Raw genomic sequence first — 27,957 nt, forward strand, 5'->3', positions numbered from 1 at the left:
CTCCCTTAAGGAACAGGTTCACAAAGAAAGTCTTAAGAGTAGTCCTTCAGGGAACAAGCAACTGCTATTTGAGCAGCAGGCAGAAAGAGCAGATTTATTCTGCTTTCCTTGTAAGAAATCTGTGCTCATCAGGCTTGTGAAAGACGAATGTTTCTGCTACAGCAGTTATTTTTTTGTGAAACCATGAAGGAAACCATTGTTGTTGGGATTTTTGCAGCAACAGACCTGCACATTTCTGTGCTTTGAGATGGGAAAAATTAAGATTGTCTCTGACAGCAGCAATGGCCTGCTTGGTCCTTACGTCACAGGGAAAAAATTCTGAAGGATTTTGGTGGAACAGGAGGTCTCCAGTCCAACCTCCTGCTCCGAGCAGATCTGGCTGCAAAGCTAGAGAAAGTGGATCAGCACCTTGCCCAGCTGAATTCAGAAATCTCATGATGGAGGTCTCATCATTATCTCCATTGGAACTGGCATGTAATCCCTCCGATACGCTGACCCAGGATACTTTAATGCCTTCTGGATTAGACACTCGTGCTCTGATATTGATCTCTACAGCTTAGGATGATCATTATAGGTGTCATCTAATACATCAAGCAAAGTTTGATGCTGGATGGGAGCCCCTCTGTTTTGAGGTTAGATGAATTGCCTTTGGCCTCACTAGGGGATGAGGAAAGGCAATGAGGAAAGGGGATGAGTGGCAATGCATGCTGTGAAACGTTTTGCTTAGTTGTGAACATCGTTAAAACACTTTCTATTGGTGTTTTGAAAAACAGAATACTTGTTTTTCTTAGATTCTTTGGTTTATGCTTTTGGATGCTGAGGAATGTTAGTGTTTGATAGGAACGGTTGGACTCGATGATCCGGTGGGTCTCTTCCAACCTGGTTATTCTGTGATTCTGTGATTCTGTGATTCTGTGATTCTGTGATCACCCTTCTGGTACTGTCTCAGGGCTGCACCAGTGTCATGGTGCATGGGAACCAGAGCTTCCCTTGTCACTACCTGTGCCCTCCTGCCCTCACAGCATCCCTGTAAACCCCTTAAGCAACACAAGATGCAGTTTGATCCCCCTCTGTCACCTCCTCCAGGGAGACCAAATCCACTCTCTCGGCCACCACAGCAGTCCCGCCCCAGGTTCTCTATTTTGTCCTTGTCTCACTTGTGCTTTTCTCCCCAAAAGTGGAAAAAAAAGTGAACCAAATACGCTGGCTGTAGTAAGGCAGTTTTCAATGTTATTTTTTTCTCTGTAGACATGCAGAGGAATTCTCCAGCAGCTCAGACCAAAAAAAGAAAACCCCAAACCCCAACTCTGGCCATTTTATTTACACAAGGAGGAATGCAGGGATTCTGACTTACTCCAAAGTACCTTTGGTTACCCTGTATCACTACAAATTTGTTAAGAGCCAGACTGGCTAACCCACAATCCCACTGAGGACACAATCTCAGGTTTTAATTGAAGTAACCTCCGCAGCCCACAAAATGTTTCAAAACACAGCTCCTGCTGTACTATCAGAAATAGGGCAGCAGAGAAAAAACAGAGATAAATGGGAAAAAGCCATTATCTATGCAAACGCGACAAATTTTCAGGAAGTAGGAAGAAATAAATGGGGAGCTTAGCTATTTTGAAAGTAATTCCTATTTTTTCAGGGTGTGTTTATATTGGCTCTGGGCTCCTATCTTTCCAGTCGAAATTCTGTTTCTCACCATGTGATGATATGTTGAGGTGCTAAGGGACATGGTTTAGTGTTTGATAGGAATGGTTGGACTCGATGATCTGCTGGGTCTCTTCCAACCTGGTTATTCTACGATTCTATGAACATGAGGCCAAAAAGGATCCACATTCCGACTGAAGCGACACTGATGTGCACGCTGCACACGTATAACTTGTCTTCCATAAGGCTGTCTGGAGAAGGACAAGAAAGTTTCAGATCATTGCAACCAGATGCGGTGTCTATCCCAACCGGCTTGGAGATCAAAAAGGGAAATGAGCCTCCAACAGGCAGCAATCTGCAACAGGGGAAAAGGGGGCCCTATTTGGAAAGAGAGCACGCTTTACAGTCCACTGGGGAATATATCCATATTCTACTATAGAAATACAATCTGATCCTGATTTTGCGCGTCCTCTTTGGCCACCCATGACAGTGGAAGTGTGAGCAGATGGGGAAGCACTAGATTCAGCAGCACGAGTTAAATCTGCTGCTTTGTGAGTGTCAAGATCTTTAATTTCGGTAGATGTACTCCTGAAGATTGCTGATTCCTTTATAATCACCCCAAACTGTACAGGAGTGACGGGAGGTGACCTAAGCAATAGCATTGCTTGGCAGAGAAGGTGTCTTGGATTTAATCCTGGATATCAAGCCAAAGTCCTTTAAAAGTAGTTTGCAGAGAGGCTCAGAAGTCCTGGAAGAACTGGAGCCCCATCACCATCTTTGCTCAATTTCAGGAGGCATTGCTCAGCAGAGATGATTCCTTAGCACCAGTTTTACCTTCAAAGCCTGTTAAAAACCACTTACACAAAGATCTGGTTTATACTGCCAAAAAATATTCCTACTGAATTTGGAGGAATTACTGCCTCAAACAGAATAAGATCCCTTAGCAAAGGGATTCATTCTTCATGATTAATTAAATCTGTACTGAGGGGTTCCCAACATAATTTTATGGGCCAGACTATGATCTTTTGTTTTGTTTGTTTCTTTCTCTTCCTTTTTTTTTCACATTCCTAAAGTAAAAGCTGCAGGAAGGCTGCAACACAGACCTTTCTTGATTGAAGCAGTGGGTAAGAACAGAGATGTTAAAAATGAGGGAGCATTGCAGAATGCATTAGTGTTTTACACTCAAAAGCAAACTTTACCTATACTGTATAATGGCCTCTAGACTGTTTTTTTTTTCCCTGGGAATATCCGCGTTCCCATCTCTTCAAAAAAAGGAGTTTGTTTTCAGTGGCAGTTCTTGGAACAGGAACACGAAGTCCAATGCCAACTGAAAAATTGATATGCAGAGGGTGCACCCCGCTGCTTTCCAGTTCCTCAAATTCTCAGCCGGGAGCTCAGGCTGCCTGTGTTTTTCTGGGAAACTGTGCAGCAGCAAATAATCCCATCAAACCTAAGGGATCTGTTTGAAGACAGATTTCAGGGTTCAAGACCCCTTTTTTTTAATGGGTCTGCAGACAGAAACTGGAGATCCTTCATGTTAAGGTTGCTCTGTGAGCAGTGGAACAAAGCACAGTTTCCTAGGGTCCTGTGTAGCTTTTCCCTTCCTTTCCACAACAACCTGTGTCTCCTCTTGTCCTCCTGAGGACCTCATAATGCTGCCAGCTCCCCTATTCCCCTCACCATCACACACCATATACCTTCTGTGTCGTATAAGCAGTGTGCGCTGGGTGGCCAGTGTCTCTGTGCCAGTTGCCTAGAACACGTTGAACACTGTAGAGATTGCTGAGCACACTCTCATTTCTTTTTGTAAGGAAGGGCACGATTCCATGTTTTCCCCTCTCTCTAGAAACCGGCTTTTAAAAAATTCTACAGGAACACAGCCTACAGATTCTCAAGGGAAGGAGACAGATACATAAACTTAAATTTTCTTACCCTGGGAAGGAAGGTCAAAAGGGAAATGCAACAGCAATTTCAGTTACAGTGCTAAAATTGAAACACAAACCCTAGGAGACAGGGTCTCTGTCTCTTGCACTGGCTTGTGAGCCCTAAGATGAGCCTTTATAATCATTCTTTTAATCCATGAGGATGTGCAAGACAGAGTTTCAAATCACTAGGAATATAATTAACTTGCAGTGAATGCAGAGCTAATATTTTTGTTGCCAGCTCTGTTACACAGGCAGCAAAGCCTCAGATCAGGTCCTCCGTGCCAATGGGTCTGGTCAATGATTATCCCTTGCAAAAAGCTTGTGACATACTCTCTCCAGTCACCTGTTTACATCCCAAATGTTCTCAAGTTCTGCTATTTCAAGCTTAACTCTTGTGACCTTAGTCAATGATATTCAATCCAAGCCTCCTTACCATGTCCTGCAAGGCAAACAACTCCAGGTCCGTTTTAGTAACCAGTGCTATGTCATGCCTGTGGTCAATGACTCTAAATATGCCCACACCCACATGTTTCCTAAATTTGGATGTCTGTGATAGCAAACAGCAGGATCTGGGTGGGCAGTCACATTTCACCAAAGAAGATTTGGGGCATTTTTGCTCTTTGAACGTTTTCTTTCACCTTCTGAGCACTACCAACATGAATTCAGATTTATTAGAAGCGATCAGCTAAGCAGGATAAGCAAAACAGTTGTGACTCCTGCAGAACATCTCTCAGAGCTGGATGAGTCAGATAGCAGATCCACCGAGCAGAGGATATCTACCTCCAGCAGTGGCCAATTGCAGAAGCTTACAGACAGTATAAAAACAGTCAAGCATATAGTCATATTTCTCCTAAATACTCCACCAGACCCAGTGGTTTGTGGCCTGGGGACTTCCCACATTATAGGTGGTGTGTCTGAGTTTAATAGCTTGGCCAGACTTTTGTTGCTGGTATTTCTTCAAAAGAGCCTCGAACCCCTACGTTTTAGTACTCAGTGTCCTGAGGAAATAAGCTCCACACTATATGTATGAATTGTCTCTTTCTTTTTTAATTTGCTACTTCCCAGGCCACTTTGTTTCCTTCTCAGTCTTCCTTCACCTTCTCCATGCCAACTTTTGTAATGACCCTCTAGGATAGAGAGTGACTGGCTCCTATTCAGGCCATAACTTCTGGTCTCTTTGGAAAAGGCTCTGTTGTTTCCCCAGGGGACCTAGTAGGTGACCAGTATTTAACCCAGTACACCCATAAAACATGAGCATCGTCTTTGAAAGCTCCCTCCAAGCAGCTTTCTGGATTTACAAACAGTACAGGATTACTTCTGTAAAAACAAATTATCATCGTCAGCTCAACTCCATCCTAATTTGAACATTTTTCATCTGTTATGAGACACTGGTGGAGCTCATCAGAACTTCTGCTAGCAGCTGGCATGCTGACATCGCCCAGGATACAGGAAACTGTGCATCCTCAGTGGGTCACCCTCACTTCAGCTTCACTGATGCACCTCACTTGTGCCTCTTTCTCCTCTGACTGGTCTAGGCTGTACACATCAAAGGTGATCTGTTGCTCTGTCCGGAGGGTGTGGACGTGGTAGCAGCGGCACATGGAAGAGATGTTCCCCTCAGCCTCTTCAGGGAGCTAATTTAAGCACAGCTCTGCAAGTTATTGTATTGGTACAGTGGAGGGAAACTGCTCTGAAGGACAGATGCAAGAAAAAGTGGCTGGGGGCGAAGAGTCAGTGAAGTTTCTTACATGGGCTTTTTCCCTGCATCCAGCACATTCTGAGCACTCTCAGGAGAGGGGCACTGCTGGGGGTGGCTAACAGCTCTCAGGCTTGCACACATACAGCCAGCCACATATATACACACACACAAAAAAGAGTATACATTCCGATGTATACTCTTTTTCTGGTTTGATTGATTTACAAGGCATGCTTGCAGTCCAACTCCTCTTGATTTAGGAAGTACTGAATGAACTGTCTTTAACACCCTCAGAATATAAACTACTGCGTTTAAAAAACCTTGGCTGTTTGCTTGGCCAGCTCCATCTCAGGTCTCCCAACCTCCCACCAGTTCAGCTAAGCCTTTAGTCTCAGTTTCCATCTTTCCACTGTTTCTGTCTGGTGCAGCTGCGAGAGACCCCCCCCGGCATGGCTATGCTGATGGCACCACCAAAACCAGTTTCACTGAGGACACCATGCAAGCTGTCCGTCCTGCAAATACAGTGAGCAGAGCCCAGCAGCCTACCCTGCTCACCTGGGTTTTGCATTTGTTTCTCTGCACTGAGCAGTCATGTAGAGCCAAGCATTTCTGTCTTGTTAGAGAACAAAAATGACTTGCGTACAAAACAAACAAACAAAAAGACTCTGTAGAATCCATTAATATATTACTAAATAGGAGTTGTCTGCCCTCTCTGGTCCAGAGCTGAGGCTCCAAGGAGATCTGTTAATTTACTGTGTTTTCCCATTGTGTGCAGTGCATTTGCTAGGATTCTTTGCACCCTGAAGGCAAAGTGAGTGGAATGATATCCACCGTGGATGTCACCAAATTTAGAATAAAACATAGACAACTGCTTACATAACGAGTTGAATGGGCTTGGTTCACAGAACCAGACATTCAATCTGTGGATCCGCTTGGGTGTGGGAGATACCAAAGCAGCTATGGGCATCTCTCCCTTCTAGTAGCTGGTTAGTTCTGCTACTAATTTAAGGGTTGTGTGTACCTCGAACAGACCCTGACTGGAAATAGCTCTAAATAAGACACACTGGCAGTTGAGGATAAGTAGGAAGCAGCAGCCAAGACTGGATGTCAGAAGAGGCCAGGAGTGGATGTCATAAAACCCTGTGCTGTTTGGAGTGTTTTCATCTAAGGGAATTCTTCAATAGTTGGCTCATGAAATGTTGCAGCTGTCTAGCAAATGCTGGCCACGTGAAGTGCCCAGCCAACGGCCGTTGGAGGGGAGCTTCATGTCTCTCTCTAACTGGACAGAGGAGGCTTTCAGCAGACACTGCTGAAGCTTGATGGGGTGTCTGACACAGAGAAAACTTGACAATCTGTCCCTTCTGATTTGTTCTGCTTCCATGCTGATCTGCTGTCCTCACTGTAAAAGGACAGTAAGTCAGCAGTCTGTGTATCCTGGAAGCTGTAGGGAATCACTCTGCAAACACAAGTTTTGCTCCAAGAAAAGCCCAGCGCGCTGTATGCGTGCACTGTGCTGCAGTCCCCAGGTCTCAGAAACCCAGATATTCTAACCATGGATTCCAAGTCACTCCCCTCACATTAAAAAAAAAAGGTTTTGCCCAGTAGGGAGGGAAACTTTAATCTTCCCAAACACATCAGCTATTACAGGAGGCTATTTTAGGTGTTGATTCTGTAACAGTAAAGTTATTGGACAAATGAAGAACATGGCATATGCTGTAGCTTGGAGCAATTCACATTCCTCAGGTGGTAGAAGCTTTAAATACTTCCTTTGGGCATGAAATAGATCTGCGCTCAAAGAAGCCAGCATTCCTGACACTGCCTGTCCCACAGACTCCCACAGAGGAAAGTCTGCGGAGCTGAACTAGTCTGACCCCAGGAAATCCTTCCCACATCTCTCATTCTTGCTTAGTTGCTCCTTTAATTTTCAGAATCTGCTGAAAGGCCAGTTTGATGTTTAGTTATCTTCCTTTTCATGCCGTTTCTTAGTCTTCCTTTCTTATATTAATACCACATTAAAGCTGTGATGTGAACCGTGCAAGCCAGGAAACCCAAGACGCTCTTTCAAACACTCACTCAGTCAATGTTGTTAATGATTTTTAAAAACACTTCTTGTCTTTGCTAATAACACAAACAGTGATTTCAGACTGGAGCTAAATGCATTTATGCAGCCTACAGTAATATCTCGCCAAGGAATCCTAACTCTTGTGAGCTTCTCTTTGATCCTCCTGACTAAAAAATCATACAGAGATCTCAATTCAAGTATCAACAACTTTAAGATGCACATACGTTTCCTTCCCTCTCTTTTTTCACACCACTATGGTAGCAATGCTATTATGCTTCACAATGATGACTCAAGGGCTTTTCAGTGCATTCTTGGTGTTGCTTTGGGTTCCAAAGTACATTCACTGTTTCTTTGTGGTCAAAAAGAACTACTGTTGTGTAACAGACTCTGCATTTGCTCCATTCATGGCACATCTGCAGATCTTTTTTACATCTTCTTATTAAACACAAGTAGTAAAATTTGTAAGTTCTGGGTTTACAGTACTCTTAAAGCTTTTTATCTGACTTATTCACATTTGAGCTCACCACTGGACTGTTGACCCCAATTTCTACCTCCACAGGAACAACCTTAGCCACTCATACACTAGCTGTACCTTCAAAGCAGTTGATGTCTCCTAAAATTTTAGTCAGTAAAGCAATTTATCTTTCTTCCTTGCAAACTCATGAACAGGATAGACACTAAGTGCTCCTCTGTGTTGCTGGCTCCTAGCTCGTGCTGTCCTAGCTAGTGCTAGCCAGGAATCAGTACTTTATTATGCAAACTGGAATAAATCCATTTTGATACCAGATATTAGGAAACATTCCTTCACTAAAAGGGTTGTCAAGCACCCCAGGAAGCAGTGGAGTCCTCACCCCTGGAAATTTAAAAGAGATGCAGTTGTGGCGCTTAGGGACAAGGTTTTGTGGTGAACATGGCAGCCTTAGGTGGAGTTGGCAGTGTTAGATTTACAGTTGGACTCAATAATCTTAAAGGTCCTTTCCAACATAAACGATTCTTTGATCCATCAGACTTTCACTCATACCCTTTGTGCAAACACTTGTTTATGGAACAAGGTCCTTAACTCCATGTCTCCAGAGGAAAATTGTGAGGAAAATCATATTTTGACCCCATTTTGAGCTTCAAAGCTGAAGCCAAGAATTTTCCCTACAGGACAGATACTTGTTACTGCAGGAACTGAGGTAATAATTAATGCAGCTCTCTGTAGAGCCAATTTGTGGCCATTCATACAGACAGAATCATACAATCATTTGGTTGGAAAAGACCTTTGAGATCACTGAGTACAGCCATACCTGTCCACTACTAAACCATATACCTGAGCACTTCCTCACTCAGGCTGTAAATCACTTTTGATACAAGAAGTAGTTACTATTACAAAAAGTGGATTTTTTTTTTAATTTAAACTAGAGTGAAGTTACATCTAAGTAATTGTATTTTTTGAAAATTATACAGAATGTCCCTCTGAGAGCATGATTTCTTTCAGTGTTTTTTCCGACAGCGTTCATTCTTTGGAGATGATAATGTCTCGTGTGACGTATTACAAGGTCATGTAGTGATAGGACAAGGGGTAATGGCTTTAAATTGGAAGGGGAAGATTTAGACTGGACATTTGGCAGGAATTTCACACGATGAGGATGGGGAGGCCCTGGCCCAGGTTGCCCAGAGCAGGGGTGGCTGCCCCATCCCTGGAGGTGTTCAAGGCCAGGTTGGATGGGGCTTGGAGCCCCTGATCCAGTGGGAGGTGTCCCTGCCCATGGCAGCAGGGTTGGAACTGGATGATCAAATTAAAATCCCTTCCAACCCAAACTATTTTATGATTCTGTGGTTAGTAGTTGTATTTTTTTGAAAGTCAAACAGAATGTCCCTATGAGAGTGTGTTTTCTTTCAAATGTTTATTTCCAGACACCGATCATTCTTTGGAGATGATAATGCCTTGTGTGCAGTATGATCTGTGCTGAACAGATGTGGCTTCTGTGGTCCCCTCTGTTTGCAGTCTCTCCCTCTCTCAAATGCAAGGTCAGGCAAAGCTGGCTCCAAAGCTCCTAATTAGCAAGAGATTTGACTGGTGTGAAGTTCATAATAACATTAAAATTAGTCCTTGGAAAGGACAATTTTTACAAGTGGGAAACTCATTCTGCTCCAGCCCTTGTCTCACTCCACACGATTGATGGAAATCACTCCTCACGTTGCCCAGGCTGATCATAGAATCATAGAATCACTAGGTTGGAAAGGACCCACTGGATCATCGAGTCCAACCACTCACATCAATCACTAAACCATGTCACTGAGCACTTCATCCACCGATCCTTTAAACACCTCCAGGGAAGGTGACTCAACCCCCTCCCTGGGCAGCCTCTGCCAGGGCCCAGTGACTCTTTCTGTGAAATATTTTTTCCTAATGTCCAGCCTGAACCTCCCCTGGCGGAGCTTGAGGCCATTCCCTCTTGTCCTGTCCCCTGTCACTTGGGAGAAGAGCCCAGCTCCCTCCTCTCCACAACCTCCTTTCAGGTAGTTGGAGAGAGCAATGAGGTCTCCCCTCAGCCTCCTCTTCTCCAGGCTAAACACCCCCAGCTCTCTCAGCCGTTCCTCATAAGGCCTGTTCTCCAGCCCCCTCACCAGCTTCGTTGCTCTTCTCTGGACTCGCTCCTGAGCCTCAGATCCTGATTTTTTAGTTTTTCTTATTTTTTTTTTAATTATTTTTTTTCTCTGGGCACCAACAACAGGACCCGAGGGAAAGGCAAGCAGATGCCGGGGAGGGTTAGGTGGGACATTAGAAGGTTCTTCCTGCAGAGGGTGGTGGAGCACAGGAACAGCTCCCGGGGGGGCAGTGACGGCGCCAAGGCTGACACTATTCCAGAAGCGCTTGGACAAGACGCTGAAACACACGGTGTGAGTGTTGGGGTTGTGCTGGGCAGGGGCAGGAGCTGGAACTCGATGATCCCCGTGGCCGCCTCCCCCCCATCGCAGCGCGCTCGGACTCGCCGCCATTTTGGGCGCCGGGCGCAGCGGGCGGGGCGCGGAGCCAAAGCCGCGGCGGCGGCGGCTCGGTGAGGGCCGGGCGGCGGGGAGAGGGCACGGGGCTGCTCCGGGCGGCGTCCAGCCCCCTGCGCGGAATACATGGGGTGGGAAGGGACCTTAAAGATCATCCAGTGCCAACCTCCACCTCCCACTGGATCAGGCTGCCCAAGCCCCATCCAACCTGGCCTTGAACACCTCCAGGGATGGGGCAGCCACAGCTTCCCTGGGCAACCTGCCTCCCTACTCTCATGGTGAAGCGATTCTTCACGATGTCTAGCCTAAATCTGCCCCTCCCCAGTTTATACCCGTTCTCCCTAGTCCTATCACTACAAGCCTTTGTAAACAGTCTCTCCTCAGCTTTCTTGTAGCCCCTTCAGGTACTGGAAGGTCTAAAGTCTCCTTGGAGCCTTCTCTTCTCCAGGCAGAGCAACCCCAACTCTCTCAGCCGGCGGCATCTTGGCTTGTATCAGAAACGGCGTGACCAGCAGGTCCAGTGAGGTTCTTCTCCCTCTGTACTCGGCACTGGTGAGACCGCTCCTCAAATCCTGTGTTCAGTTCTGGGCCCCTCACCACAAGAAGGATGTTGAGGCTCTGGAACGAGTCCAGAGAAGAGCAATGAAGCTGGTGAGGGGGCTGGAGAACAGGCCTTGTGAGAAGCGGCTGAGAGAGCTGGGGTTATTTAGCCTGGAGAAGAGGAGGCTGAGGGGAGACCTCATTGCTCTCTCCAACTACCTGAAAGGAGGTTGCGTACAGGAGGGAGCTGGCCTTGCAGAAAGTGACATCCCCAGCACTGAGTAAGGTGAATGAACTGTTCATTTTGCTATACTGTATTTAGAAAGATTGCCCATAGTGTCAGTCTGTCTGTGGAGAGATCGATGTCACATTTACAGTTAGAGTATATTAGCTCCTGCCTGCGCTATGTTTTCAAGAAGGCTTTTTTGCCAGCTTCTCATACTGTTGTCCAGGAAGCTATACATTATTAACTTGCTTCTGGTTATTAATAGGTTAGATTGGACAGGTGGAAAGAAATGTCTCTCGCTGAGAACTCGGGGAAGGATCTGCCTTAAAATGTGTCTATGGAAGAGGAAATACATGCAGGAACAAGCTGCCAACCCAGAGGAAGCCCCCAGGCACAGTGCGTCTAACAACGGTCTTTCCCTTCTCACTGAAAGCTAATACCTGTGAACTGGAGAGCAGCAAATGTGTCACTGCTTTTTAAAGAGGATTCTAGGGGAAAACTATGGGATGTAGATCAGCAAGTTTGACCGCTACCCACTGCATCGGTAGAATATATGGCAAGGCAGAATTACTGGACACCTGCATATTTATTATAGAGAGGGGAAGAGCCAGTGTGGCTTTTTTAATGGAAAGTAATGCCTTAAAAAACTGTTGCGTTCCCTGAAGGTCTAAATAAGCATATTGAAAGGTCTGGCTTAGGGTCTGTTCTCAGATGTCAGGAAGCTTTTAAGCTGGAGCCCTCACCTGAGCAGTCCCTGACATAGTATGATGGGAGTTCCCTGACCTAAATAAACAGTTGGTGCAAAGAAAGGGAAGAGGAGCATTGGAGTGCACAGGGGTGGTTTGTAAATGACCTGGAAAAACAATATTTCCAGCTGGCTTTACATTATTTGAGATGGTTAAGAAGAGGGCTGAGGGTGATGAATTGCAAATGTAAACTGATTCATGTGGGTGGGGAGCAGGCCTAATTTCACACAAAATGAAGGAGGTTTTGGAGTCTCAGTAAAGAAGTTTGGATAGTTTTAGATTGGCTTGGTGAAGACTGCTTAAGCTCATGGTTACTAGGTGCACAGAAACACTACCTGGTACTGAAGGCTCCTGTCTAGAAAGACAGTGGATGTGTGGAGAAGCGCTGTGTGGCTTATTCCTCTGTTCTTCCCTTTGACCTGTGCTGGAGAGCAGATACAGGGACGCATGTCCTTTGGTCTGACCCAGAACTGACCATACATATATTCCCACATAAAGTCTGTACAACTGGAAATTACATGAGGATTTGCCTCTCCAGTAGTGGCAATGTGCTTATATATATGCTGCTTCATCATGCTACCAGAAAGATGTGTGAGGAAAACTTCGTGGCTGCAGGTACCTGGACATGGGAGCCAAAAGTACACTCAGATTCCTTGTGGGATTTTTTTTTAATCTTCTTTTAGTGAAAGCTCCTTAAATACATAAGGAAATATCTACAAATGCAGTCTTAATTAAAGAAGCCTGTGTTAGACTCAGTTATGCCTTGATAGCACAGTGTATCTGCCTCTGGACTGAATTTTACACATATTTTCAGTGTCTTTCTGGCTTGCACAGTTCTTAAACGCATGCCTGAGACTGGCCCAGCAGCCCTGAACGCTTCATGCTTGTGCAGACTTACTCAACTCTTGATCTTCCTTTTCTGACTTCCATACTTTTTTTTGCACATGTGTACACACACCCTTAACAACTTGTAGCTGGTTTGGTTACAACAGGATTAGTAAAAAGCGATTAAACCCACAGCTGATTCTTATTTGAGGCACAGAAGTAGAATTTGTTTATGACACAAGCAAGAAAATCTAGCCAGAAATGAAGAGTTGCAGAATTTGTCTGTAGAATTCCATGCAAAGAGATGGTGTCTCTTGCTTCCCAAATACATAAGGTCTGGGTGCTTGGTATGTGCTGTCTTCTACAGTGTGCTTTTTCTTAGGCAAGAAGGGATTTACACACTTGAGAGCATCCTTTATGGAAAGTGGAAAGAATAGTTAGGCTTTGAGGCATAGAGGTTTATGTTTCATATCTTGGTATGAGCAAGCAGGGTGACAAAGGGCAGACTGGGGGGTTTCTGCATTTCTCAGATGGTATTGTAATCCCCTGGTTCTGCATTGTTGCTTTTAAAGCAATCATGATTTTGTGTGTGACCCATTTCTCATGATTAGAAGGTGGTATCCTGCTGCTGTTTCCAGTGAGAGTTAAGGATGCTGAGACCTGCATAGGATCAGGCCACAGCAATCAAATGACAAGTGCCCTAAGGCTGCCAGTACAACATTCACATGGGAGCACTTGCAGCTTTTAAGAATGACTTAATTGGAAAGGCGATGGGTGCCAGGCAGCTCAGATCCTGTTTCTGATGTCGCATTCCATAAGAGCACAAATTACCAAATGAGTTAATGCTTCACTCAAATTGGCCGTGTTTTCAGCAGGTCTTTATGTGTGGCTGTTGAACTGGAAGTTCCAGTTAATACTGTCGAGAGGTCTGGAGGTGCCGTCTTCAGTGAGGAGCACTCCCTTGACCGAGTCTTTTAGAGGGTCAGTCTGATCAGGAAAGCATTCCTCCTCTGTCCCTTGCTTCCCGCAACCCTTTTTCCTAGGCAGGGCTCTCATTTATGAAGGCCACCAGGGAATTTCGTCTGAGGCAGGCTGCTGATTTCTGATAAAATCATTACGGATTCCCAGCAGGTGAAAGCCACAATTCAGAGCAGAATTCATGGTGTGGGTCTGGCCCCTCTGTGGCAAGTCTCTGACAGGTCTAAATTATTGCAATAAAGAATTAGATGTTTAGAAAGAAAATAAAAGCATCCTGCCTCTCTGCCAGTTGTGCCATTGGGATTTTTTTTTTTTGCTGCCTATTTTTATATGTTTGTGTCTGGATTCTTCTGAAGTGGAATGTGACGCTGCTGGGCCCTGGTGCTCCAGTGTAGCCATGTACACTGCATTTGTTTCAGTGTAGTTCCAGGAAACTATTGCTGATGGATCTTTCTTTGTGAGAAACATCAGAGCAAGATGAAGATGCGGTTTGATAGTGAAGTTTTTTGTAGTCATGTTTAAAAGCTGATGATCTGGTGAAAAATCAGGGGCAACAGCTGCTTAACTATGTAGATACTTCCCTCGGAGGTTCAGCTGTATGTAGGATTCTTTCTCCATTGCTCATTATGTGTGATGTTGAACCTTTGCTTCTTTCCCTTGTTTCTACATATGGTTGAATTTCAGAAATGTTGAGGCATCTTCTAAAATCTAGTGTCTTTGCATTCTCTTGTAAGAGTCCTTTTTTGAGGCTGACGCTTTCCAAATTTAGTTCCAGTGCGGGAATTTTAAAAGCTTGGTTTCACCTTTGTGTGCATTCAGTGTAGGAAAAGTGCATTCCCCTCCCTGTCTTCATAGCCTTTTGTATAAATAAAGCCAAAGAGCATCTCCAGCAGTGCCCGAGCTGGGAGACAGTGTTTGGAGACCAACAGAAAACAGCAAATTGTTCTTGAGTTTCTAATGATGCACTGCTGGGATCATGATCCCCAGCTCCAAACTCTCTTGGCCTATGTCAGAGTGCTTTATACAGTGAATAATTAAGTTTGTTCCTTTTTGACATATATAGGGGCTGCGGTGCAGAAAAAGAAACATTGACTTTTTGAAGCTCAACTAATACATTGGGGACAGACCTGGGAGAGCAATCACAGGTTACTGTTGGCTGGAAGAGTGCTCTGCCTCTGTCTGGTAGGTTGAATTTAAGATTCTTTTGTGGAGGTTCAAACACAAACTTGCCTACAGCATGAGAAACAATTTTGTTGCTGTGACTGTAAACAAAGCATCTCCCGCATCAAATGTTCTGTTCTCTATGGAGTTACAGATTCTGATCCAGTTGCATTAAAATGATTGACACGTGACTTCTGTGAACTTTCTGAATTGGCACAGGTTTTGAGGTAGTTGTTTCCTGTTTTTTGCTGTCCACTTAACAGATTACGTTAGATATAGGTAAAAAGTATAGTACTGGTTCATCTTTGTTTTCAGTTTCTGAATTTCCTAACCTAACAGACAGCATACTTATTTTTACTGCCAAGTGGCACAGAGTTGCTTTCAATCTGCTGTTCTTACAAGATGAGTACTCAGACTGCAGTTTTCTGTTTGCTTATCGGTAGCGCCCAATATTTGCCTAGCCTGCTGCAGACACAGCTAAATCTGTCACCCGCTTCTGCAGTTTGCCTAGGTTGTCTGATTACTTACAGCTTTCAGATTCATTGTTGTGGAGGGATGTGGAAAAATAAGAGTCTAATAAGTGTAGAAATGAGTTACTTTGAAATCAGCTTTGTATTCCTAATTATATCCGTTTTCTAGGACTATGCCAAGAAAAAGAAAGCTGTTGGCTCAATTAAGTGCTCTGCAAAGCAGCTCCAGCTTCTCTCCTTTTGATGCCTTGGAGAACCTGAACACAATGCCTGATGGGGATTCTGCTCCAAAAAGCAGCAAATATTTTGTGACAGAGAAAAATTCTTCCCGTCTTGAAGCAGATTTTTTCAACCAGCCCTGTGTCAGTCTGGCCAGGTCCTTTCTGGGACAGGTAAGCCCTGGATACTGAGATTGCCGTTCTGGAGCAAGTGCTAGCTGATAACTTAGTGTGAAAGGATGGAATTCCATTTGACTCCAGGGCTTTGCTATTTTAGGAATACAGTTCTTGTTCCTTCTCTTGTTAAGTTCAGTGGAATTTAAAGACTGGTGGCCAAATCTATTTTGGATGAAGCTAGAGGAGGAATTTTTTAGGTTTAGTTTGCTGTCCCATTTCAGAATTAGGTTTTTTGTCCCCTTTTCTGGTTTACCTTGCTGTTTGTGGTTTGGAGGTTGTTTCAGGCCCATTATTTTCCTTTCAGGTATTCCTGTATTGGTTTTGGTGCAATACTGTCAGCACCAGGGTGAGCTTGCCAACGATCACCTTTCTGAGGATATTAACACAAATGGCAAGGCAGCACAGGCCCTGGTGTGGAGACATCCAGAACTCCACAGTCACACAGTTAAACTTCCCTCTGGAAACTGCTATTCCTACCTTCTGTTTCTGAGTTTTCAAGGCATTACTGGTTCACTGAAGGACTTTCTCCCTCATCCTGTTGCAGAAACTTTGAGGAATCTTTGGACCTTGCTTGAAAGCCTTTGGAAATCAGAGGGGGGAGATTAAACTTGTCTCTTCTGCATAGTGAGTCCTTCAAAAATTTCTCCTGCTTTTCAGTGTTTTCCCTATAAAAAGTCTGGAACCTCCTAAACACCATTGCAAAATGTGGTTTTAGTTTCACTTATCTCCTCTGAGTCTGTTTCATACCTTTATTGTCTGTAGGGTGAACAGGCTCTCTGCCCTCTCATTGGTTTAGATAACTAAAGGAATTTGTTCCACAAACTGTTGGCTTTGGCCTGTCTTGCTGTCTGTAGCTTTGTTTTATTTTCTAAGGGTATTGTCTTGCTTGTAATTGATGCCTTTGCTCTGTTTTTTAACCCTGCTGGGGTTTTTCTGGTCTGTCTTCACCTCTCTCTGATCCATCATGTATGCTTGCAATCTTTATAGACATCCTGCTAGAGGCTTGCTGCTCCAGCTTGAACCTTTGGCTGCCTCCTAAGCTCTTCCCAACCAGCTTCCTCACTTTATCTATTTTTCCCTTTCTGCTGGTAAGCAGAACTCTGATGAGAGATTATTTTTGGACCTTAATGCTTGTGGAGGGACACTGAACTTCACGCTTCATGGTCATGATACAGAGTTGATTTTCAGGGATAAATCTTTGGAAAAGCATTTTGCTCTGGATCAGTTTAGTCTGTTCTTGCAAGATCCCCAATTGTTCACTCTGCAAAGCGTTTGATGTGTCTAAAAAAGAGTAGCCTGTGTCCTGCCCTGTTGTGGTATTGACGTGGTCTGCATGAGAACACCTGGAGTCACCCATACTGATGTGTTTTTTGTGGTCTGAATGACTCCAACGTCCTTACACACTTGCTTATCCTGCGCAGATGATATTTTAGTCTGAATTCTCTGCATTTCCTGTTTAGAATCACAGAATCACAAGCCAGGCAATTTCTATGTTAATTTTAGATTTCCTTTAAAGCATAACACCCAGTGTCCCACGACCCAGTTTATTCCCTCATTTTCTTAGCATTATAACTATAATGGTAATTCAGTGTTTCATTCAGTATCTTCAATTTGTGGAGGTTACTGGAATATTGATATTGCTTACATTAAACATTTGCGGTCTTAGAAACCAAAAAATACCCCAGAACACACAGGCAGTAAATGGTCTCTCAAAAATGAACTGTCCTAACACCAAGATACATCATCAATGAGAAATAAAAACCTTTATTAGATAGTTTACTGTGAGGTATTGTGAACCATCACTGTTTTAACCGTGAACATTTAGTGTCTCTAAAGAGTCAGGGAAATGCCTGCATGCTTTTAAAATCATACCCTAGCCATCGCATTTCATCACATCAGAAGAGAAATGTAGCCACATGGGTGTGCTTTTGGGGTGTTTACAGGCAGTTACTAAACACTCATGGTTTTCTGAACTCACAGCATTTTTCCTGAAACCAATAAACTGATCGTTTTCAACAATTTGTGAAGTGCTGTAGGGAAACCCCGAGTTGCAGCATTTGAACCTGACTGCTGGAGCACCCGTACCGGGCCAGGTCAGTGACTGCATGAGCAATCCAGCACAAACATCTGCTAGGGATTAAGCTTTATTTCTTGAAGCTTTGAACGATTGGTTTTCAAATATGGAAGTGATGAATATAGTATAATTAAACTGATAGCTGTTGCCAAAATGAGACTGTACTGCAGTATTTCTTAAACACACATTAAGTAAAATGTGAAGTTTAGAAATCGGGTCAAGCCACAAAAAGCTTTCTAGGGGGGAGTTTAGTGATTGCTTTATTTTTAAAGAGACTCTTTTCACTGTCATGTTTTTTTTTCCCTGCATCTGCTTTGTTTTAATTAAGGAGGTGCCAGCAGCAAGGAACACTGCAGTAACAGAGAACTGGTCTACCTGAGGCCAATTCCCAGCTTTCCTGCACTGCCCCTCTCTGTGGTGCAGAAAATACAGAGACAGCCCTGATACTGACTCTGGTCATGATTGTCTCTATGGTTCGGGACTAGAATGTGTCAAATGTCTCTATGGAGAGTGACCATCTAATCATAGTAGCTAATTGGTTGTGCCACTGTTGTATTTTTTCATATCTAAAGAATACCCATTCGTGATGCTTCAGGGTTGTTACTGGTGGTGCTTTTTGCCTCACACCTGAGAGACTGGAGTGGAGAATACAGAAGATAATAACCATAAAAGCAACTCTCTGGGCTTCATTGTGTATAGTAGCATAAATTGGTTCTTGATGACACTGCCACAGCTGGACACTCCAGGCATTTTGTAGGGTAGTAGGAACTTCTTGTACAGGGTTGTGTCCTGGCTAGTATAAGCTGAAAAAGCTCACGTAGGCTTACAGAATGGATTGCTAGATGGAGAGTAATAGTACAATCGGGTTCTTTTTTTCCAGCTTCCTTGTTCCCACAGCTCTTGCACTCTGGTTATTTTGCACAGAGGGTTGCTAACTGATGCACTCTGACCCCTCTTTCAGATTCTAGTTCGCAAACTTCCTGACGGCAGAGAACTCTGGGGGAGGATTGTTGAAACAGAAGCTTATCTGGGTGGGGAAGATGAAGCTTCCCACTCAAAAGGTGGGAAGCAAACACAACGAAATGCTGCAATGTTCATGAAACCGGGAACTCTGTACGTCTATCAGATCTACGGGATTTATTTCTGCGTGAATGTTTCCAGCCAAGGTAAGTTGAGGCTGAAGAAGTTTTAATGCCTGTGGCATGGGGCTGATATTTCAGGCTGTGTTGCAGTCCCTTGCAAGCTCCTAATGGGCTCTGGGAAGTCAGTGACTGACTGTCATGGTCTTTCCTTGAGGCCCGGGTTTGCCATGTGAACAGTGTTTACCTGTGGAGAGGCAGGACATTCACTTCCAACATTACAAGCAGGGCCCATGTCCAGCTGCACAGTGACCACGCCAGAGGGGTTTGGTCACAGCTGTGAGCTGTACGAGGTGCTCGAGAATAAAGACTCAGGACTGGAGGAGAACCTTGACAGGATGGAGCTTTTGGGTTTGATAACTGCTGCTACTTCCTTGCTCATGTGATTCAGTGAACTTCGTTCCTCAGAAGTGGTGATGTAGAAGTAAATTTGCAGTCTAATGACAGCCTAAATCTTGGTGTCTGTTGTCATGACAAGAAACTCTTCTGTCTCCTACTCTTATCTTCAGAAGCTGTAAATGTTGGGCAAAACAAAAAGGTCAGAGATGTCCCAAACTTAAGCAAGGAGTCATTGCAGGAGCATTTTAGCTGCTTTGCTCTATCTTAACACAAAAAGAAAACCCAAATCAAAATGCCCAGACTGTTACAGAATCTTCAGTCTTCTTTTATTATTCTCAAGGTAATATAATCAACCACTCATCACATTACTTTGGAATTTTATAGAATCATAGAGTGGTTTCGATTGGAAAAGACCTTTAAGATCATGGAGTCCAACCATCAGTCCAGCTCTGCTAAGTCCACCACAAGACCATGTCCCCAAGTACGACATCTGCTAATCATTTAAACACCTCCAGGGATGGTGACTCAACTACCTCCCTGGGCAGCTTCTTTGAATGCTTGGCAACCCTTTCAGTAAAGAAATTTCTCCTAATATCCAACCTAAACCTCCCCTGGTGCATCTTGAGGCCATTTCCCCTTGTCCTGTCACTCGCTACCAGGGAGACCAACCCCCACCTCGCTTCAGCCTCCTTTTAGGTAATTGTGGAGGGTGATAAGGTCTCCCCTCAGCCTCCTGTTCTCCATACTAAACAACCCCAGGTTCTCAAAAGGCTTGTGCTGTAAACCCTCCACCAGCTTCGTTGCCCTTCTCTGGACACACTCCAGCATCTTGATGTCCTCCTTGTAGTGAGAGGCCCAAAACAGAACACAAGATTCAAGGTGCCGAGACTCCTTCCACATCTCCTCTTAACACGCAAGTGTTACTTCTAAAGCTTGTTTTTTTCTTTCCTGTAAGAATGACAGCATTTGCTGTGCTCTAAACCAGTTGGTTAATTAGACACCTTGAAATGGCAGCAAGTCTGTAACTTGGTTGGGAAAAAAAATCTCAAAACCAGTTCCTTTTCTTTTTATGCCATTTCAAAGATACAGCTGCAAAAAAACCACCGCTCATGTATTCCTAAGTGGAAAGCAAATGTTGGAACAGTGACCATTAATCCTCGGGTTCTGGCCTTTGGACAGGAGCCAGGCAGAACAACAGTGCCAGGTTCTACTGCGGGGGAAGAGCCTGTCTCTCTAAATGGAGGTCTGGAGCCTGGCGGATGAACACATGGGAATTGCATTAGGCTGTCTCTGCCAAATCTGCTCAGATAATGAAAGCAGAATGGTTCCTCATTCAGGATGGGACTTGGAGTTTGAAATATTAGGAATCATTTTTTTTACATTAGAAAAAAGATGCTTAGCCTTTGAATTCTAAAAAGATTTCTTTGAAATTTATACTTGGGGAAATTTTCCCTTATATACCTGTGTTTAGTTTTGTAGCAAATCAAATTACTCGCTGCTGTGATGGATTTAGTTGGTGTTTTTCCTACCAATCCATTCTCCATTAACCCAGCACATGTGCACAGCTGTCAGTACCGGCTTTCTCAGGAACGCGCTGTGGTAGATAGCGTGGCTGTGCATGTGGGGCGTCACAGATAGGTCAGCACAAGTAGGATTTACCTCTTCCCTATCTTTGCCCAGGTCTGTTGAAAAAGAATTGGAAGAGGAATCATACCTGAGATGTTTTTCTTATCCTAGAGTAGATGCAGAAGAAGCCTGTCCTGTTGTTGGGGAGGATTGAAGAAGTCACCTTTCCTGGTGGTACTCACACACCTGGGTAGAAGGCAAAAGCATTTCATTCTCGGGTTATGGGATGGATCTTGGAAACGTTTTGAGTCTGGCTGTGGCTGTGCAGAGAACACAAGGGAACACTGGGAAAAACCTGTTATGTCATAGCTTGGCCCTTTTTAATAGCACAAGCCATGCTCTGCTCATAGCGTGAACTTCTGATGTAATAGGTTTCCTCGTCTGTGCAGGGAAGGTGATGCAGAATAGCTAAATACTTCAGGGTCTCCCTGGGAATGGTGACTGATCTGGAGTTTATAAAAGGAACACAAACCCCTCTGAAGGGGTCACCTGGGGAGACTGAACCCACATTACTATGGGAACACTAAATGCTTTTCCTTTTCAAAGGGCACGCCTTGTCACTGAGGAAGGGGAAATCTTTATGCGCATCACTGAGATAAAGTGGCACTGTGCGGGGTTTTACTGTGAGAGGTCTTCCCATGACTGGGGCAAATACTGCTACTGCCTGAGGCCACAGCGGGCATCACTATGTTAGGTTTTGGATGATAGAGGAAGGAGAGTTTACAGAAAAAAATGTAACCAATGTCTTTCAGCATGCCTGAATCCTACAGCAGGTCTGGAGCAGCACAGTAATCAGTACAAAGAGCTTTCCTTTGGGTTAAGAGGGATGTTGGGCTTCCCTTACTGCAGGAAGAAGGTAAATGCCAGTCAGGCTTCCCTTTGGCTCTGCTGGGATTTGTTTCTCTGGCATTTGCCAAGGTGTGCATTTTGCTGCCAGCTCTGAAAGAACAGCTTGTAAAATCGAGATCCCAGCCATGCTGTGCCCAGGCCCAGGGTCACTCTGCATTGACTCCTCCCTAACTTTCGGATCCTGGACTAGGACTTTGAAGGAAGTGTTTCAGGAGCAGTGAGTCAGATGGGTGGAGAGACGAGAAAATTTTCTTCTCTCCGGTGGCCAAGAGCTTTTTCCAAGAGTGGGAGCTGGAGCCGCTCCAGGGAAGGAGCAGCAAGCTGCGCGGTAGGGGTGTGGGTCTTCCCTATTGCTTTATGATTTCTCGCTGCTCAGGGTGAGACTTGGCCTCTGCATGTTGTCAGATCCCAGCTTGTAGCTCTGGATGCTGCTCCTTATGTGGAGTGGCTCTTGGGCATGAGGGCAGTTACATGGCATCTCTGGGCTGGCGCTGCTGCTGGTGGCATGTCAGTGGCCATGTCCGTGTCATGCTGATGCTGAAGCCGGATAACCCTGCGAGCAAGCGGCTGCAAGCTGCCATGAGGGAGGAAGGCAGGTGGAAGCAGAACAGTTAGGAGTCAAGTGTGAGGGATTCAGCTACTCTTTGGTAGTTAATATAAAGTTTCTTATGTGCAAGCATGCTCAGGAGGACCCAAACATCAGCCCAGGGGTGCAGGGACAGATTGGGGCAGAGAGAACAGTAGCTCATTGTGGCATCCTCGGACTCTTGTCCCACATGCTGCCCTCACCTCTTCCCACAGCTCTTGGGGCATTGCTGTCATGCTGAGCAGAGCGCAGTGTGTATGTGGCACAGGGCTAGGAAGACTTTTTGGTGGAAAGCCAGGAAGACCAGCCGGAGAAACAAATGCCAGGTACCCCTTCACGGCTCTGCTGATGCTCTGGGAGCACCTGCAGTGTCCCTGAGCGCTTGTCTCTTCATGTGAACTGCCAAGGACTCAGTTCAGCTCAGCGTAACCACGGTTTCCACTTGCATTTCTGATGGATGAAAGCAAGTGGTGTAATTAGGGATTGCTCAGAATCCCACAGTTGTTCCTGGCGAGTGAGGCAGCATCATTTGTGCATGGATAAAAAGCAGAATTAGGACATGGAGCATGTTCTTAAAAATCTAAAGTGACCTTTGAGCTCTAAATAACTGCAGCACGGAGAAGCAGCTTTTGGCTGCCAGATTAGCATCAATCCCCTTCCATGGAGCAGGGAGTGCCTGGGAACAGATTGCTGACAGCTGTTGGGAATAAGGCTGTAGGGCAGCAGGGGCTCCGAGCAGGTTCAGGGCAATAGGCAGCCCTCACAAAGCCAGGAAGGGCCCTCAGCTGGGAGCCCAGGAGGGTAATTTCATGTGGGATCTGTACAAAGTATCAGAGGGATTCTGGTTTTGGAAATCGCAGGTCCTTGGGGATCTTTTGGTGCCTACTACAAAAGCCTTTGCCAGGCGTGAGCATGGCTCCAGATGTTTGAGGACAGAGGGGATTCTTGCGGAGCAGCATCACGAAGTGCGCAGATGCTGGCAGGAGGAATGCCGTGGGTGGCCCCAGCACAAGGAGCGCTGTGTGGGGTGCGCACAGCCGGCTTCACCAGGCACTCTCCTCGCCCATGCGAGGTCACAAGAAGACCTTCCTTGCTGTCCAGTGGAAAATATCAAGGAAACATTTGTGGCTCACTTGGGCTGGAGATCCTTTTTACCAGGGAGTATCTGCACTCAGAGCCACATCTTTGCTTCACTGTCAGCAGAAGCAGGGAGCACAGCTGGAGCTTCCTATGGCTCCTGACAGAGGGGCAAATCACATTTGAGAGGGAATCTGTCCAGTTTCTTCACTTCTTGTCCTAGCGAGGTCTTCTCTGCCAAAGCAATGCTGGTGGAGCTGTGCATCCCACAGCCAGAGACTCAGCAGCCCTGTCTTGCCCCAGGTCCCTGTCTTGCGAGAGCTTCCCGGGCACAAGGGTTCAGACTGCTCTCTATTGTAGCGCTGCAGCCATGGGCATCAGTCCTCGTAGGGGTTTGAGTTGGCAATACCTGCTGCCCGGGCCCCCTCAGCAGCAGCAGCACAGGCAGCAGCACCTCCTGGTGCCTGTGGCGCCTTCCCAAGTTTCTCTTTATCCAGCCTAACACTGCAAGCTTCCTCTTTCTGCCGGGAGCATCCCAGCTCATTCCCCCTGTCCATTGTTAGCTGGAGTTCTTGTAATCGGAGTTGATGAAACTCCACTGGGTCTGGGAGCAGCTTTGGAACCAAACCATACGTGTGTGTATTCCTGAACATTGTGCTGACATGGGAAAACCTCTTGCCCCCTGGCAAACCTTGAAGCTGCAGCAAGACTGAGGCTCATCAGAAGGTGGGGCTGGGAAGAGCAAGGCACTGATGAATAAAGGAGACACCACCGTAGGACATAGAGAGGAGGGTGGGGAATACACTGAGCACAGGTTAGGGGCTGACTCCAGAGCCTGTCACTGGAAGCAGCCCAGGAGAAGAACAGAGCCCGTGGCTGGGCACTGCAGGCAAATCCCTGCGCCATCAGGCTACGCCGAGCCACAGACTCTGAGCCAAAGGGCTCCTGCTGCTGGTGGGGCCGAAAGCAGAAACGTTCCTGACTGCCAGCCCTGTACTAACGCATGGTTCTCATTCTGTGCAGGGGAAGGGGCTGCAGTGTTACTTCGCTCTTTGGAACCTCTCCAGGGCTTGGAAGCGATGAGAGAGCTGCGCAGCGCCTCGAGGAAAGGACCCACCAAGCCTCTGAAGGACTGGCAGCTGTGTAACGGGCCCTCCAAGCTCTGCCAAGCGCTCGGGATCGACAAGGCTTTTGACCAAAGGGACCTGACACAAGATGCAGCCATTTGGATGGTACCTGGGCAGGACCTGCCGGGAGAGCAGGACGTGGTGGCCACAACAAGGATCGGCATTGGCAACAGGGGAGAGTGGACACAGAAACCTCTCAGGTTTTATTTACGAGGCAACAAATTTGTGAGTGTTGTAGACAAGAAAACAGAGCGCGAGCTGGCAGCACGGGGAGAGTTTTCCTGCAGCTGACTAGTCCCGAGCGTGTGCCGCTGACTGGGACTCAAGCTGTGCTCCGTGATAGTCTCCAGTTGTCACAGCAGCAGCAAGGGCAGAGCAGCTCGGAGGCTTTTAACAATAAATGCACTGTATCACAATGTGCAGCAGAAGGTGAAAGTTCAATTTAAGGGGCAGACTAGCACGGGTCTCCCAGCCACTTTCTCCCTTGGGAATGGATCCAGACTCATTTAAGTTGTGAGGGCTCCCAGCTCTGCTCGCCTCAGCCCTGGCCCCACCAGAGCCATCATTTGGTTGTTCCAGGGGACCAGTCAGAAGCCCTGGTGCCAGCAGGGCTGACTAGGAGGATGGGAGCTGGGTGGGATCAGTCTGGAAGGCGGTAAGGGAGGGACCTCACTGTTGTGCACACCTACCCCGGGGAGGGTGTGGAGACAACAGAGCCAGACTTCTGTCGACAGGATGAGAGGCAGTGGGCACAAGCTGGAAAACAGGAAGCTCTCATTAGCTGTATGGAAAAAATGTTCACCATGAAGGTGATCAAACACTGGAACAGGGACCCAGGGATGCTGTGGGATCTCTGTCCTTGGAGACCTTCAGACCCCCACTGACCCAATCTAACACATTTTCTTTGAGCAGAGATGTAGGCAAAAGCCCTCCAGCAACTCCTTCCAACCTACACCAGGCTGTAACATCCAGCCAGAAGAACACGAATGTTGGTTTGTTTTCTCAGCTGCTTTTCAGTCCAGTTCAGAACTTACCAGTGTGTGAACCCCAACACAAAGAAAGTACCAACACTGAGATGCTGCCATGAGGTACAAGGAGGGCAAAAACCTCCATGATTCAGGGCAGAACTGGCAGAACTGCAGCCACACGGGCAGTCTGAGGGGTGGCTGGGACACTCCACACACACTTTAGGATTCACATGCAAGAAAAATGGTCAAGCTTTTCAAACCCCATGTCCCTATCACGTGTTCGGCCCCTTCCAAATGGCCCTTGTTATGCTGATGTTGAGGTGCAGTTGCTGTGGGCTGCTGGGACTGGGACCTACAGCAATGTTAATGATTTTTTAGGTCAGGCATTGCTTTTGCTCTTCTCTAACATCTCTGGTTGCAGCTGCACTCCCCAAAGGGACAGTCAGTTGTTGTCATCAGGTGCCTGGTGCACTGTGACACCAGGCTCCCTGTGCCTGTGCCCAGGTGGCTTTAGGGAAGGGACATGAAGCTCACAGTTTCACCCAGTTTGTGTGGGCAAGCAAAGCTGCTCTGAGAGGCTCCAACCTGTGTGTGCGCAGTCAAAGCGAGAAGCCTATTAACAGCTCACTGGGGAGTTAAAGGTCTTCCCCCCCTTCCCCAGGCCCATGGCCCAGGCAGAGAGCAGCAAGCAGCCATGGAGATGTGGCCTCTCACTGGCCAGGGGTGACCAGGTGTAAGTTCCTGCTGTCCCCAGAAACAGGACTGGCTCCTCTTGTTCCATCCCCAGCATGGCTGGAGGAGCGGTCCTGAACCAGATCAGCCGTGCAAGACCTGCACCTTCTTTGTCAGCTGGGTGGTTTTAACCCGGGCTGATCCCCAGCCTGCAGGGAGGGGAACAGTGGGACAAAACAAGCGCTAGGGTCCACATCCAAGTGTCCTCGGCGCTGGCCTCTGGCTTTGGCCATGCACTTGTGGCTCTGCCAGCCCATTTCAGTCCTGCCCAACAATCAAGCCCCCCACCCAGGTGAAAAAACAGAAACGCTGAAACCCCACAGGCTGCCTGGCAACAGCAGGAACAGTGAGCGAGTCATTCCCATTCATTGAACTGTTTACTTGTGAGACTTTGCCTTCCTACCTATGTCCTCGCTGCCAGATAACGATCATCAAACAGAAACAGAATTCCTTGGCACCGAGGGAGAGCTCCCTAAAAGCCAGGCCAGCTCCACTCTGCCCTGGAGCAGAGACCAGGGGGCTCTGCCGTGGGGACAGGCTCCTCGCAGCTGGATGACGCAGCAGTCACGTTGTTGGAGAGCAGAGAAAGCCCCTCTGATCCACCAGCGTCCACCTCAAGGTGAAGCATTATCAATACCACTGCAGCACAGATCTTCCTGGCCCTCTCATGAGCCCTGGGGAGGGAGCAGGGTCAGCGAAGGGCTGAGAACGGCATCTCCTGTGCTTTGAAGGTGGGATGGCAGGAATTGAGGCTGCGCAAGTGTGTGCTGTCGTGCAGCAGGACCTGGAGCCTCGTGCAGACCAGCCTTGGCTGTCATCACAGGGAGCAGATGGGAAATGGAGGCACAAACCTGCTGCAGGTCACATGGCAAGAGGGAACTGAATTCACCTCCTTCAGTTTTCAGGTGTCTTTCAGAGCATCGGTATCAAGAGTGTAGCAGTTTCCCTCTCTCAGTAGTCATTTTAAGAGGGACTGGAAAACTGAAATCACAGGGTCCTCGTGGCTGGTCACCACCAGCACGCTGCGGAATTTGTCAAACAGCATCAGCAGCTGGGAGCGACGCATGTTCTCGTTGTACATGATCTCCTCCAAATGGTGTCGGCCTCGGAAATAGTGCAGCAGCCTGCAGGGAAGGAGAGCAAAGGAGGCATGTGGGTCAAAAGCAAGTGCATGCAGCAAGAACTGATGCTGCCACTCTCAAGGATTCCTCTCCAATGGGACACAAGTCAGAAGGTGTTAGGGCTGTGCCCCTCATCTACATGAAAAATAGGTTCTCACCCTAAGCACTCTAGCACAGAAATCCCCTGGAAAAGCAGGGGGCACCCCCACCTCAGGGCTTTGCAAAGGTCCTTATGACAAAAGGTTTCCTAGCCAGCAGCATCTCCCAAGATTGTCCATTTACAGCATAGCTTGAACTCCAGACAGCAAGGAGCCACAAGTGCCCACAAGCCTTGAGAAGTCAAGTAGTGGTGGATTTGGTTCTGCCCTCTCTTACCTGAGTCTACGCTGCCCTTCAGGCTGTGACCCTGAGCCAACCCTCCTCACAACACTGGAGTCTGCTGCTCCATCTCTTAACTGCCTTATGAACCTCCTGAATGCAGGCACCACACTGCTCCTAACAAATACTCCTAAGGCCCAAACATGCAGGCCAGAATCTCTTCCCAGCTACACAGACAGATGTGTGTCTGCGTGTGACACACACCACGCTCTGCCCTGCTCCTGTTTCCATACCCAGCTGCAGTTCAGGAACACACTGGCCTGCGGCTTCACGCCCAGT

The 27,957-nt window shown here is 46.6% G+C and overlaps 3 protein-coding genes across 6 annotated transcripts in view; 2 read left to right on the plus strand and 1 right to left on the minus strand.

Annotated features, from left to right (window-relative positions):
* SNRNP25 (small nuclear ribonucleoprotein U11/U12 subunit 25) overlaps nucleotides 1–27,957 on the plus strand; it is a 164,279-nt gene that overhangs the window by 59,875 nt on the left and 76,447 nt on the right. The gene's annotated exons all lie outside the window — the stretch shown is intronic.
* On the plus strand, nucleotides 14,700–24,874 carry MPG (N-methylpurine DNA glycosylase). Its single transcript, XM_069870256.1, has 4 exons — nucleotides 14,700–14,818; nucleotides 15,437–15,659; nucleotides 18,698–18,902; nucleotides 24,376–24,874. The coding sequence occupies exons 2-4, from the start codon at nucleotides 15,441–15,443 to the stop codon at nucleotides 24,768–24,770; spliced, it is 819 nt and encodes a 272-aa protein (XP_069726357.1). The 5' UTR covers nucleotides 14,700–14,818; nucleotides 15,437–15,440; the 3' UTR covers nucleotides 24,771–24,874.
* The window catches only part of NPRL3 (NPR3 like, GATOR1 complex subunit), a 45,157-nt gene continuing 41,855 nt past the window's right edge, over nucleotides 24,656–27,957 (minus strand). For 3 of the 4 annotated variants that reach the window (XM_069870155.1, XM_069870154.1, XM_069870157.1), the window contains one exon: nucleotides 24,656–27,303. In XM_069870155.1, the coding sequence (XP_069726256.1) occupies nucleotides 27,138–27,303 (166 nt within the window). In that variant the 3' untranslated portion in view covers nucleotides 24,656–27,137. The remainder of the gene's footprint in view (nucleotides 27,304–27,957) is intronic. The other variant, XR_011338573.1, reaches the window with a different exon arrangement.

Source organism: Phaenicophaeus curvirostris, chromosome 16 (assembly GCF_032191515.1).
Source record: "Phaenicophaeus curvirostris isolate KB17595 chromosome 16, BPBGC_Pcur_1.0, whole genome shotgun sequence".
NCBI lineage: Eukaryota > Metazoa > Chordata > Aves > Cuculiformes > Cuculidae > Phaenicophaeus > Phaenicophaeus curvirostris.

What these genes read in the sequence shown, in the direction of transcription:
- MPG (XM_069870256.1), top strand. Translation starts at nt 15,441, where the DNA reads ATGCCAAGAAAAAGAAAGCTGTTGGCTCAATTAAGTGCTCTGCAAAGC. An exon ending in CCAGGTCCTTTCTGGGACAG is followed by an intron (nt 15,660 to 18,697) that starts GTAAGCCCTGGA and finishes CCCCTCTTTCAG; the next exon opens with ATTCTAGTTCGCAAACTTCC. An exon ending in CGTGAATGTTTCCAGCCAAG is followed by an intron (nt 18,903 to 24,375) that starts GTAAGTTGAGGC and finishes CATTCTGTGCAG; the next exon opens with GGGAAGGGGCTGCAGTGTTA.